We start from the raw sequence: 15123 nt of genomic DNA on the forward strand, positions 1-15123 counted from the left end.
GTTATTCAAACGATCATTTATTTTTGGTACAAAGCAAAAAAAAAATGTTTAAACGTAAAAAATATTAACTCTTTGACTGCCAAAAACGTTTAATGACGTATTCTAAAATCCTAAAGAATGCTGCCAAAAACGTTAATTTCCGTTTATTACGTTATTTTTTCTCTCTCAATGGGCAGCGCAACGTCTTGTGTTGCCCTGCCTTGTCAGTAAACAAAAAATATTAGTGCCAAAGTCACTGTTGTGCAAAAAAAGATGCATCTTTTCACAAAAAGCTTGTTTTTATCTTAATATTTTTGTATTTTCGCTTATGTCACTCAAATGACCTAATTTCAAATGGTGATTACTAAAGAACGGAATAAGTTAAAAACATACTTTTTTTTTTCTCACGAAAGAATGGAATCCAACCTTTCATATGGTATTCACCATATTTGTGTCGTCATACCGCACAATATTCTGTTTGCTTTGAAAGATGAGTGAAAATGCTCCAAGTGGGCTGGCACCGTTGGGTTTTTTTGGATAACGTTTGGCAGTCAAAAAGTTAAGAAAAAAAAGAAAAAAAAATCTGAAAGACAAAACTAATTATGCAAGTTTCTTTTGGAGAAAATTCAATTAATAAAAAAGGTGCAAATGTGTAAATTCATGCATGGCTTCCTTGTACAGTATAAACAAACATTACATTGCCGTTTACTTGCCGTACAGTTATAAATTGCAATATAAATTCATCATTTCCTTGCGATTATGCCAATTTTGTAATCGTTGTAGTGTAATACTCAAAATCACAATTTCCAAAAAGGAAACAATGACAGATAATTTTAAAGAAAGGCCTATATATCCCAATATAGGATTATCCCTTGTATTTTTAACATTAGTGGAAACTCTATTTTGTGTTGGTATTATAGTACATAAAAACACATCAATACTAATGATTTGTAATTGCTTTTATCCGTCCTCTTAATTTCTTGCAAGCCTATTACCTACTGCCGATTCCATCAGGAAACACAATCCAATCTCCTCACCTTAATTTCTGTTAGTGAGTCGAAGATTATTTAACTTCCTCCACCATGTGGCACTTCCTCTCTGTTTCCAGCGGAGCGTGGCTGCCAATTTGCAGGCTATAAACTAAATAGCCCATGCTAATTAAGATGGTTGGATGGGATCGGAGTGGCTGCGAGACGGATGAGGAACCGACCATGGAGCAACCTGCTTTCGTCCAATTAGACCCTTGCCAGCCTCCCAGTGATGAAAGCCAGGGGTTCCAATGTTTGTATATTTGAGGTATTTATGTACATAGTCTTTAGTTTAAGGGGGTAGACTCGCTCATGTAAACAGTTCTGTAAAGCTTGACATGTAATCCTCAAGGAAGTGTGTTTACATAATTTTGCTTTGAGGGTATGTGACCTTTGGTTGTGTTTTAAAGTGCGACAAAAGGCGCTGCCATTCCCGGAGCGCGGCATCTAGTGATCACCGAGCCTTTAATCATAGTAATAACCGTCCCGCGTTCTTTGTATGCGACTTTATTGGCACGCACAAGTTGGCAATTCCTTCATTATCAGATCATCTGTGCATCATCATTAACGTTACATGTGTTTGCCAACACGATGTTTTCCCAGCTAATACTCTGCTTGTTGATAAGACGCGCTAATCAGCTAGCTTTGTATCCCTCGCTGTGCTTGGCTCGCCGTCTCCGTCAAAGAAACCACACACTTAATTGATCTCAGGGCCTCATTCTTGGCTCCCTGCACTGCAGTAGTCAAAACATGGAGTCTATTCATAGCATAATGAGGGTTTTGGTCTACTGAGAAATAACAGTTCCTTCATGGAACTCTGCATACGGGGGGCAGTGACCCAACAGATCCAGCAGTTGGTGCTATTTTTCTGTCTTTTTTTTGAATGTGTATTTTATATTTAATACAGATTACTGATGGATTTCATTCATTACATAATACATACGCATAAGCTTAATTTTGAATACCTTTACTTGAACCTACATTTCCATAAGCCTGACAACAACCACCTCAAATGTTACGTGACCAGGAAAAAACAAATACATTATTTCATTTGTGAAGTGTGCTTCTTATATCACAGCAAATGGAAGACATTTCTGGCTCTATTTTGGTAGACATGCGCCCTGTAGACTCGTCTTTTTAACGTGGCTACATCTAGCTGGGCGTTCCATCGGACTGCAATTTGGTGACAAAAAGTAGACTAGATTTTAGACTTGTAAAAACTAGGTCTAACTTGTGGCGCAGGTGGTGTAACACGGTTTTGGTGTATTGATTTGCCGCTCCGGGGATGTGTGTGGTGGATGTCATCACATTTGATTCATAAAGTTTTGGACAATCCCTTGCTGTCAATGTGAAAATCAATTAATTGAATGAATCATCATCAATATCATCTATCAAAATATTTTAAATAGCCCCCCCCCGCCCTGACTGCAGGGCACAGATGTGTGTGTGCTTCCACTGTCCTGATTTTAATGATTGATGAGTTTCGATTGGCCGGGAGTTGGCTGTGTTCCATCCCACAATGGCACCCAGCAGCCCAAAACTCCATGAAAAATCAAAAGAAAAAGACTTCGGGCTCTTAGTCTTTCACATTTATCATTCACTCTGAGTCATTTTCACTGAAGCAAGGCCCACAGAATATTGTGTTCCATTGCAATAAAAACATTAGCATTAGCATTAGAATATAGCTAAGTTTCATCATTATTCACAAATCTATTGAAAACAGTGGGGGGAAAAGCCTTTTTGCAAAATGGCCCTGGTTGATCTCTTATACCCTGCTGCCACCTGCTGGCCGTTTTTGTAATAACTAAGATTTCTTAAAGCATTCTCTTCACTTTAGAGGCTGCATCAAAGTCTTCTGTATGCTCTAGCATAAAAAAAATACGGATAAATACGTCTTTGGGAGTGTGGTAGTATTTAAAATAGAACGTATTTATACGTTTTTGGGAGCAAATGAGTTAAAATAGTATGGCTATGTCTATAGTGTTTAAGGCTAGGTTATTTCATCTACAAATTTTAACTTATGTTAATGATGTTTTTTTTTTTTTTACATTAAACATTTGCCCATTGATTGATGGAAGGCGTTACGTTATAAACACTGAAATTGTTGAGCTGGCTCACCGTGTAGACTCATTAATGGACTAGTCCTTGTATGTCCTCAGCTTTCTAAGTATGTGTCATGTAGTTACATTACTACATCACCACCAGGACCCTTTACACATTTCAAAATCAAATCTATGATAATAGATGGGACTGGAAAATACCACGCTAATCAACGGAAGAATGTTGTGGATTTAACTGGTCTATCAACGGGGATCAGGCGGCGAAGGCGCGGATGAGCTTCCATGTGGCGGGGTGGAGTGTCACTTTGATGTTGTAAACGGACCCCACACTCCACCAGCTGCGTTGCTGTGGCGGCGGCGCGTTTGCACACCCACATCAAGATTGAAATGACGAAGGGGACCTTGCGGACCGTTCATCATGTCTTGGAGGTCAACGGGGGCTGTCCCATAGACTTGTGCTAAGGTTAATTAATGAAAGTGGCGGCTGGCTGGTAGTCACTTGCAGATGTGTTTCAAGCCCTCCTCTTGAAAACAGAGGCGCAGCAGGACAATCTCCCAATGTTGTATCCGGGTAGCCCATGTTTATCATTCACTGTATTTTTCTTCCTAAAATAGGGCCACCTAATCGTGACATCTGACTTTGAAGCAACTGGCACGGGATCGATTCCCACTTATAACCACCCTGCAATTGAATGCAAACCACTGCAGGGTGGAGGCCGCCTTTTTGCAATTGAGATAGACTCCAGCCCCTGTCGTGACTATGAAAATGAAGTGGTATTGAAAATGAATGGATAGCTCTATCCTCAAATCTGTTCAAATAAGTCGCAAGAAATATAACACAACTTGTTAACACAAGTTATTTTAAAGATTAGATAGCTCTTAATAATGAAAAGAAAAATGCACTGAACTGTCACCGTCTCAAAATGCAATTATGCCATCTAGTGGCAGAAGAATGACATCAACACAAATTAATATCACACCGTATCAATGACTATATACAATGCTGTATATTTATACAGCCATATTTCTATTAGTTTAACATTTTTTTCCCCACTCTTATGTTAAGTTAGCTGCCACTAACGTTTTACAAATACAATTATGCCATCTAGTGGCAAAAAAATGACATGAACACAAATTAATATCACACCGTATCAATGACTAAAATATACAGCCATATTTCTATTAGTTTAACATTTTTTCCCCACTCTTATGTTAAGTTAGTTGTCACTAACATTTTACAAATACAATTATGCCATCTAGTGGCAGAAAAATGACAACACAAATTAATATCACACTGTATCAATGACTACAATATGCGGCCATATTTCTATTAGTTTAACATTTTTTCCACCACTTTTATGCTATGTTATGTTATGATACTTTTATGTTAAGAGTATGAAAACATATTACAAAAAAATACTGTATATTTTATTGTACATTTAGAACAGATATAAAATTTCCGATTAATCGTGAGTTTACTATTGAGATTATGCGATTAGTTGTGCTAAAAAAAATGTTTTCGCCTTCTACCCATATTTTTAAGTTTTGGAAATGACAATTTAGTCTCAATCTGTGAAAAAAAACAAGCAAGTGGTCGGGCGAATATGTGCAATATGAATTGACATTTATGGTGTTCCTCAGGGTCAAATTCTGGGGCCTCTGTTGTTTTCATTGTATCTGCTGTCCATCTTAACTCATTCACTGCCAGCCCAGTTAAAATGGAACTTTGACGTCTATAACCGTCAATGGCAGTGAATGTGTTAAGAAAACAGTGGTAATTGTTTTAAAGTGCTCTAACAAAAATAGTGTTGAGTTGATTGCTCATTGGCAAAAAAAAAAAAATCGTGATCATGTAAACATGTTACATGTTGGGTAAAATAATGCTATGCTACATCTGCCAACCTGTCTTGAAGATCTCATATCGTATGGAGAATCCAGCTCCGTGGGTCTCGTAGTCCGAGACGAACTTGATGAAGAGCTGGTTTCCGGAGGAGACCACGGGAGAGGGGGCGATCTTGCCGCAGTACTTGCCGACCAACTGGCCGCTCTCATCCACGCCGTCTCGCACTTCCACGTAGTCATACCTGACGGAAAAGACGAGAGAATCAACCGTCATTATGAGCCGGTTTTTCCCGTGGCAAATGCACGCAAGTGAGGTCGAAGGTGTCGAAGTTATCATATTTTCACACACCCGCACAAACGCTATCGATGCGCTTCCACGTGCGCTGAACCTGAAGAGCAGGTGCAAAATCTATTCAACGCGCACACGCGCTAAAAATGACATGCCGATGGAATTTAGATCTCCAGCAGCAGAGGGGAAACAGCAGACTAATTGGGTCAGAACTGGATTTAGAAGCAGATAAGCTTTGAAATAGGACTCTGGCAAAATGAGACATGAATGCAAACAGACACGCATATCGTTTAAGGTATGTAGAAGTGGAGATCATCCAAGGTGGTCCAAACAGCCTCCGGTTGTTAATACGTGCATGCAACGTTATTATTTTTGCATGAGAAATATGAATTTAAGAGTCAGCTGGGATAGGCTGATGTATAGACCAAAGTAAAGATAAGCGATGATGGCATTTTTTTTTATTTTTTTTTAGTGGTGCACTACTTTGCAGTCATTTTTTTTTTTTTAGTTTTTTTTTACATAAATTCCCATTTACTTTTTTTGGGGGGGATAATTTTAAGAAAAACCTACTAAATAAACCTTGTATTATACATATTCTTTCATCTAATAAAGCCTATTTTTTTTAAATGCATAGTCCTGACTAGGGCTGGGTCCAAAATATCGATATATCGATTAATCCCGATACGAATCTGTATGTCGATTCTTCAATTTTTAAAAAAAAACCCTCATATTTAGAAAATAATAATCAGTAAACTTGTACATGTACACTGTAAGATTTGTATGAAAATGAATTGAACTGAACATTTAGCACTGGATTGAACAAACAGGTTGCAATCTGCTTCATGTTTGAACAGCATTAAAATAAAAATATGGGTTAATGTTCCATTAATATAACATTTTTCCATGCTTAAAGTGCGAACCCTAATCCTAAGTAAGACTTTTTGTTGAATATTTCCAGCAAAAACTGATGTTTAAATATCAATTCGGCCACATGTGAGCTGATCTAAAAAAAATTATATCCAAATTTGTCATATTAAAAAAATTACATAAAACTCAAGTTAGGCTTAAATATTTCTGTGAGTTTACTGAGATGATATAAAAATAAATAAATTAATAAAAAATAAACCCAAAATATTTCAAACACGTTACAGTTTTCCACTACTCCAAACAAGAAGCAATTCATTATTGTCAGTCAGATTGTTTACAGAAAATGTAGACAACTAAAAATCTCTTTCAACATAACATTCCACTCCTTTTATTGGTACTCTGAGGTGATTTACAACTGACAGGACAGAAGATCTATTTCTTTTGTGAAACGTGCCAAGGCATTTGAGTATTTGTATTCTTTCTTCCTGCTTCCTGCCTCAAAACGTCTGCATGCTTGTTTCCCACCAGCTGTGGGAACGGTTTCGCTCGCGCAACTTTAACAACAACTACTTTGTTTCAGCTTCTTTATCTAAGTGCGGCGCAATAAAAAGATTACTAGGCTCACATGGTGTTTACAATGTTATTCTCCCAGTAATGCGCTTTTTAATGGATTGGGAGTTTCCCTTTAAAGGATCGCCTGAAATAAAGGAATCGTTTTTGGTTAATGATGCTTGTTACTTTCTCCGATGCAGGAGCTACAAGTCCATTTAAGGTTTGCTGGTTTAATTAGAACCCACTAATTTATATTTTCCCATCAAATCATTTTGACAGATAACAGTGGCGTACACATTTTTTGTGGAGTTATGTCTGACAGCTGTTTTGAACACGTTTGGGTGCGGAATGCAAAACTGATCTCAGTTTTTCTTAAAAAACATGAAATAAATATGCATGTATGTAAACAAAACACTAAGATGGGATAGTTACAAGCTTTGAAAACTAAAATAAACAATGTAAAACGAAATAGAACTTTCTCATGGTTAAGAGAAAAGCCAGCACAAATTCTCACACTTGCTATGCTAGTTATCTATTTTTTTTTTAGATAATTTTGATCTATGGGTAGCTGCATGCAAGTATCACCGCACTGTCTCAATTTTGACTGCACACGTGGATGTAGATAAGTCCAATCGTAATCAGCTCTTTTTACTACAGTCTTTCTACAGCTAATCAAGTTGTTGTTTTGCTTATCTGTGGAGAAAAAAATGGATGTTCGAGGGAAAAAAAAAAAAGACCAATTGTGCAATCAGCATGCCAATTTTAGTAGTAATTTGCATAAAAATCGAATGATATATATATATATATATATATATATATATATATATATATATATATATATATATATATATAAACACATTCACTGCCAGCCCAGCAAAAATGCATTATTTGACGTCTTTTTCCGTCAATGGCAGTCAATGAGTTCAGATGAGATGTAACCAAAATTGACGGATTTTTAAGCAAAATTTGCCTTAAAAAAAGAAAAAAGGAAAAAAGGATGCTGCAATATAATCACAAAATATATTGGCACATTGTGTTTAACACATTCACTGCCAGCCCAGCAAAAATGCATTATTTGACGTCTTTTTCCGTCAATGGCAGTCAATGAGTTAATATATTAGTGCCGTCAAAGTTAAAGTGTTAACTAATTAATTAATCACAAAAAATTATCGTATTAATCATTGTATTACCACAGATTAATCACACTATTAATTTTGACGGCAGATGATCCTTTTTAGCCGCAGTGGATGAAACATAACTAGGTACATGCATTAAAGTAAAACATTTAATAAATGTTTACATATGCCGTAGGTCATTTTTTTCCCATTTTAAATTATGCATATAATTAATTGATTAGAAAAAGCAGGATGAGCGTGTGCAGTAGTGAATTTACATTTTTGAAGATGTTCTCATAACATTAAATGTCGAAAAAATTAACACATAATAGGTGCGCTTCAAATTTAGCGGGCAAAATATGTTGAAAAAAAAAGCCTTTTTAAGTCAGTGATTAATCATGATTAATCAAAATTCTAAGATATGATTAATCTGATTTTTAAAAAAAATTATCGTTTGACAGATGGAGACAGAACGGGAAGCCTAGTGGTTCGTCAAGTAGCGCCCCAAGTCTTTTAGCTGGAAAAAAAAAAAAGTGATAAGGATTTCATGCCACATACTTGAATGAACACTGTTTTTATTTAGCCTGTTTGTGAAGTCTCTCTTTTGACCAGCCAAATTAATTAATCTGCCACATCTTGTTTTATCATCACTTTCAGATGGTGCTGGGAAAAGTGACACAATGAGAATAATGCAAAGAGAGAATACAATTTTTTTGTAGTGTTTGCTCGACTATGTGTATGGACTGCCACAAAGGGATAAGAAAAAGTCTTTATTAGGGCTTGATGAGTGGAGTGTCAGCCAGACCTCGAGTAGTTCTGCATCAGTGACTCCGCACTGCCTGCGCTAATGCAAATCCATTTAGACTCTTATCATCTGGAAGGCATTATGGTAAAATTGCTTGGTGGGGCAGTTTAACACCTCTGAAAAGCCTCTCCTGTCTATTCTAGTGCCGATTACACCTGTGAGGATTTCTCTCAAAACTTGAGAGTCTTTCCAAATGACAGAGGTCATGAATCAGTCTATCTATAATCGGAAAGGAAACACAGGCTTGGTTTTAAGTCCCAAAAGGCCCCTCAGTTTCAGAGTTAGCTTGTCATGAATGCCCGAACCTGTCAAGTTCAAGTTGGATTCTGCCCCTCTGGGCCTTTTGTGGTGTCATGTCGCGTCATACCGCTGCGGCGGATGTTGTTCTTATGCCCGGCGACAATATAATTAAGGTGAACATCGCACCTATTTATTTGTCTCGTCTGCTCTGGAGCGACACACACGGCGCTAATAGTGAAAATGGTTTGTCAATCCAATGGGGAAATTAAAATGAAAAAGGGAGGGCGCGTTTGGAGGGGAAAGGGGGCGAAAGTAATTCTGTACAACCTTCGCTTCACCGACTCAAACGTATTAGCCCGCCGTCTTTCTCCAGGCACAGAGGGAAAGCAATCGGCTAGCATCGGACAAGAACATTAGTAGCTTCTCGCAAAGCTAAAAAAAAAAAAAAGGCAACAAACCTTCAACCTGACACGCTAACATTTATATTGTCTACACTTTTCTTATGGAAATACATTGTAGGCTGTTTACAGCAGGGGTGTCCAAACTTTTTCATTTGAGGGCCACATATAGAAAATCAGAAGGACGCAAGGGCCACATAATGTTATGAAGAGGAATTGTGTTTAGTCCTAAAAATTGTACAAATAATTTAGTTGTGCTTTTGCATACTTAGGAAAAATGCTACAGTATATAAACCAATTTATTTGTAATATGGCAGTAGGGTTATTAGTTTTAGAATTTTTCATTTGAGTTCATTTTTATTAGTTTTCAGGGTGGTTCTGTTAAAAAATGCTTAGTTTTAGTTTAGTTTGTTAGTTTCAGTATTAGTATTAGTTTTTTTTATTATTATTATTTTTTAAATGTATATTATTTGTGCACAATATTTAAAAAACACCATGGGAGCATCTGAAGGTGCTTTTCTATTGGCTGCTGCTAGATGACGTCACTTCTGTGTGACATACTTTCAAACGTCATTATTCCGGTTTATATAAAAATAAATCTACTAAAAAAAAAAAATCACATTTAAAATCATCCCCAAAAGGCTCATGCATTAGACTTGACTTGACTTTATTGATCCCTTTGGGATGACTCCCTCTGGGAAATTTACATTTCCAGCAGCAATAAGAACAGATAATAAAATAAAAAATAATTCAATCAATCAATAAATAAGGTTGTTCAACCAGAGATTGAATTAATAATAGTAAAAATAATAATTAATTCCCAAAGACTAAAACTAAGGATGTTTGCTATAATTATAGTTAGTTTTAGTTACTTTTGTAAACATAAAACATAGTTTCAGTTAGTTTTCATTTTTTAAGTAGCATTTTCGTTGTTATTTTATTTCGGTAACAATATTGTTTTTGGAATTTTAGTTTTAGTTTTTTCATTAGTTTTAGTTAGGCTTTAATGACACCTGTTTTTCTATACCTTCCCGTATTACTTTGACCATCTCCAAACATTTTGTTTTTTTATTTTTTGTTTTGAACTGAGTCAAATGCCATTTTTAGCATATGTCGCGGGCCACTGAAAAACGGACGGCGGGCCGCAAATGGGCCCCTGGGCCGTAGTTTGGACACCCTGGTCTACAGGCTGGTTATGAATGTTCTTGATGTGCTTTTTTGTGACAAAATTTGGAACTGCGTTCTCTGACATTTCTCTTTCTGCAGCTGTCCTCCTCTAAATGATGCTGTATGAAAACATGTCACCGACAACATGTTCAAACATCTCAGGGCAACATATCGCCTCAGCAACTGATTTGCAGCTCTGGGAGGCCCCAGAGGACTTAAAAAATGAGCTTTTGTCAGCTGTCAGGAAAGTTGGGCCCCACATGCTTACAAACTGTCACTGGGGGCACAGTCAAAACATCATTAACGGTTGTACAAGATGATGGCTGAGGTGCTTTTTTCCATGTTTTGATCCCGGCTCAAGGAAAATGGTCTTTCTTCTCAACTTTCCCCTCCATGTAAATCTGTTTCGCATATGACAGTCATTACCCTTCACTCGAAAACCGACCTTAACTCTGTTTCTTTGAGCTGGAATATAATGTCCTCTGGGACAAAATACACGCAGCATCAGGTAGATTTAAGAGATCCAAATATGAGACATATCAAAATGCAGCTAAGGAACATTTACATCATGAACAATGTGTATACTTTGATCTTATATATCCATCCATCCATTTTCTTGACCGCTTATTCCTCACAAGGGTCGCAGGGGGTGCTGGAGCCTATCCCAATTCGGAGCACCCAATTAATTTGCCATGCATGTCTTTGGAATGTGGGAGGAGCACCCGGAGAAGACCCACGCAGGCACGGGGAGAACAGGCAAACTCCACCCAGGAAGGCCGGAGCCTGGACTCGAACCAGAGTCCTCAGTACTGGGAGGCGGACGTGCTAACCACTCACACAACGTGCCACTGATCTTATATATTTAGCCAAAATACAATAATCCAAATTTTGTGTTTCATTATTTTCAATGACTCACATTGCTTCTACTGTACATTGTTGTCAATATAAATATCAACTTTTTGCATACATCGGCTATAACAAAGATAGCATAGAACTTAAACAAGCTCTATGCTATTCTTTGTTGTCTGTACAGATGGGTGAGTTTCGATACCAGGTATTGGTATTGGGCTAATACCCATTCTTATTGAAAGGGATCAATACTTATGATCAGGAATTACATTTTAAAAGAAGAGGAAATAGTCAGGGCGGCACGGTGGGTGAGTGATTAGCACGTCCGCCTCCCACTTCTGAGGACTCGGGTTTGAGTCCAGGCTCCGGCCTTTCTGGGTGGAGTTTGATTGTTCTCCATGTGCCTGCGTGGGTTTTCTCCGGGTACTCCGGTCTCCTCCCACATCCAAAGACATGCATGGCAGGTTAATTGGGCGCTCCGAATTGTCCCGAGGTGTGCTTGTGAGTGTCCAGGGTGTACCCCCGCCTACTGCCCAAAGCCACCTGAGATAGGCTCCAGCACCCCCTGTGACCCTTGTGAGGAATAAGCGGTCAAGAAAATGGATGGATGGATGGAAATAGTCATGAATTGCATGCAATTTTAAGGAAAAATGCTATATTGGGATATATAACTCTTTTAAAATTATTTGTCTTTTTTTTTTCCTTTTTTTTTTTTTTCATCAAAAGTACTCGTGGTACTTGTTATTGGTATCGAGTTTTGTTGTTTTAACACAAACTACATGTTGTATATATGTGATTCCTTGCCCAGTTAAAGGGAAAACACTTTTATGTGGCCGCACCATAATCAATGTTGAAGTATTCGGATGTGGAAAAGCAACACAGCAGGCTCAAAGAGCCGCCAATCAGAGCTGATGTGTTTTCGGTCGTGGTTCCTCGTCAGTGAGGGGAAAAGGGCGTGATTACTTCTCTTGCCACAGGGATGGTTGGAAAGATAAGAAAGGGGAAAATTCTCTGCCCTCAAAAGCCCAGCTGTACCCATCAAGCGGTCCTCTTTGGCTCTGACACCCTCAACACGGCCACACTCGCTTGGGACGCGTTTTTAGCTGCCAATGTTTCTGGTTTCGTGGCCTAAGCGTATTCGTAAACTGCAATTATCATTACCACTGATGGAAGTAGCCAGCATCCATCTATTAGTTTTCTAAATTACACTGTCGTGTGATCTGTAGACAACAACAATCGCATTAATGAATCTGGCTATTTAAACTCCATTATTGCATCTACCCCCTCCGTATACAATATACAGAATAATCCTTCATTTAGAAGGAAGTTCGTTGTTTGCTTCGAGGCAACTTTTTTTTTTTTTTTTCTCTCGATTCAGCGCTTGTTTATAATGTGAATGTATGTTGAGATAGCTTGCTTTTGCAGCAGAGGGTCTTAAAGCACATGTATGCATTGCTATGTGTTTTTGTAAGGTCTATCACAAGTACCGTATTTTCTGCACTATAAGGCGCACCACTAGAGGCTGGGGTTATGTTATGTATCCATTAGATGGTTCTGCGCTAAAGGTAAAGTCAACAAAACAGTCAGATAGGTCAGTCAAACTTTCTTAATAGATTACAAATCAGCTTTCTGACAACTCCATTCACTCCCAAAATGAATAAACAGCTGTTTTGTTATTTTCTCTGAGGTAAAGTATTAGTATTAGCTAGCAATCCAAGATGGCGGGATCTTCTGCGCATGCGGGTCACCGACCGTGCAGGGTCACCGATAGCGTCTTGACAGCGAGACCTGTTGAAGCTCAATATTGATCTATATATAAGACGCACTGGATTATAAGGCGCATGGTCAGCTTTTGAAAAAATTTGAAGGCTTTTAGGTGCGCCGTATAGTGCGGAAAATACGGTATTGTAAAAAATAAAAATAAAAATCATATGGTATGGGAAATGAGCTTAGTTTTTAAGTACTTTATTGGTATGTTTACAATCTTTATTCATATTATTCACTCCGATAATAAAGCATACCAGCAAGTTGGCGGACCAAATTCTACAGAGAAAAGTACAGCGAAAGAAAAACGCTTTTTATTTTTATTTTTTGTAAAACATGGGTGCGTTATTCATAATTACAAATGATGGCATCCATCCAGTTTTGTTGTCTATTGTCACAAATTTATTAGTATAGTAAAATTTTATGCGAAAAGGCCAAAGCAGAATATACACATTTAATATGCTTTGCAGTTTAAAGCGTGTTTGGGAAATAAATTGCTTCCCTCGGTGGACGGTTAAATCGAACTTTGAAAGTATACTTGGATGTACGGAAAAGAAAAAGCATATTAATGTGCATTTGTGAGAGAGCGAGAGAGAGAGAGAGAGAGAGAGTCCCCTCATTTCTGTGGGCCATTACGGGCGGGAATAGCTTCCATTTGTCCCACCTTGACATTTGAAAGGATCTCTGATTGCAAAGGAGAGAGGAGCAGGCAGAGGTGAGCAAAGAGAGATTTCTCGGTGCCGTGACCCAGATGATCCGCCATTGTGGCAGCGACGAGAGGTCAAGGGCAAAGTTAACAGGGCAAAAGACGGGCGCCAAGTGGCACGGTGAGGCGATTACTGTGTAACCTGTATTGAACAGGTTTTGTTCCTCCTGCCTTTGTTCTGTCATTGAATCATGTCCTTGACTAAACAACACCAAAACTCGACGTGATTTGAAAGCAGTGAGATTTTTTACACTAGTATGACTCACATTTTGGAGTATTTGCATGAAGAACGACACAAGATTATCATACAAATCAAACAAGTGTGGAGGTGTTGCTAGCTTGAAACAGAAAACACGAGGTAAAGTCCTCAACTTAAATGAACCCAGTAATCTACACTGTAAAAGAAATCGCAGGCAAACCAACAGATACGCGCATCCGATGATCCGTCTGAGACTTTCTGCTTGTACAAGCGAGCGACGCCGGGCGGTAATGAGCGCACGACATTCAAAGCGGGCCGGAGATATGCGAGAGAGGAGGCGAGGATGGGGAGGAGGCGAGTTGAAACTGAGGTCAACTCGAGGTAAAAGCTCTTGGGTGCTGTTCAAATCGCTTTCGACTGTCACAATGGGCAGGAAGGAGAAAAGAGTCGCCTTGTGGGTGGGTTTGGGTCCGTTAGAAGGAAACCGAATTTTTGAGTGAGCTGGTGAGAAACAGTGAAGGCGTAGGTACAGAAGAAAGAAAATATCAAACAAAAACTTCCATCTTTTCTACAGAATGCATTGTATCATCATCTTGTCAGACAATATTGACACAGCATCAAATATTCATATTTCTATGGAGTCAATTGAAGGGAGTTGAACTGCTTCACTGATTTACACTTCCGTTGTTACGTCGGCCCGCCATTGACGGACGTCCACCTTTTGGCGAGTGCTTCCCCATGTTCGGCACGTGCTTTATGACGCGAAGCCTTGAAAAAATACACGGACTGAGAAGAAACCGTCTAGACCAGGGGTGTCCAAACATTTTCATTTGAGGGCCACATACAGAAACTCAGAAGGACGTAAGGGCCACATCATGTTATGAAGAGAAATCGTGTTTAGTCCTAAAAATTGTACAAGTCATTTATTGGTGCTTTTTCATATTTAGAAAAATGATACAGTATATAAACCAATTTATTTGTAATATGGCAGTAGGGTTATTATAGTTTTGGAATTTTTCATTTTAGTTAGTTTTAATCAGTTTTCAGGGTGGTTCTGTTAGTTTTATTAGTTTTAATTATTTAATAAATGCTTAGTTTTAGTTTCAGTATTAGTTTTAGTTATTTTTTAAAATGTGTTTTATTGTTTTTAAATGTGTTTTACTTGCGCACAATATTAAAAAAAAAGCAAATTAGGTTCCACTTCATCTGACAATTCGCATAGATTTTAAACATAGAAAGCCAAAACATCCCTAATGAAAATTA

At 38.1% G+C, this 15123-nt stretch overlaps 1 protein-coding gene across 5 annotated transcripts in view; it reads right to left on the reverse strand.

Annotated features, from left to right (window-relative positions):
- nrp1a (neuropilin 1a) overlaps positions 1 to 15123 on the reverse strand; it is a 201049-nt gene that overhangs the window by 49142 nt on the left and 136784 nt on the right. For 4 of the 5 annotated variants that reach the window (XM_077508598.1, XM_077508595.1, XM_077508596.1 and 1 more), the window contains one exon: positions 4970 to 5151. In XM_077508598.1, coding sequence (XP_077364724.1) covers positions 4970 to 5151 — 182 coding nt within the window. Of the gene's footprint in view, positions 1 to 1016; positions 1209 to 4969; positions 5152 to 15123 lie in introns of those variants that run through there. The other variant, XM_077508599.1, reaches the window with a different exon arrangement.

The sequence above is a fragment of the Festucalex cinctus genome, chromosome 20 (assembly GCF_051991245.1).
Source record: "Festucalex cinctus isolate MCC-2025b chromosome 20, RoL_Fcin_1.0, whole genome shotgun sequence".
NCBI classification, from domain to species: domain Eukaryota; kingdom Metazoa; phylum Chordata; class Actinopteri; order Syngnathiformes; family Syngnathidae; genus Festucalex; species Festucalex cinctus.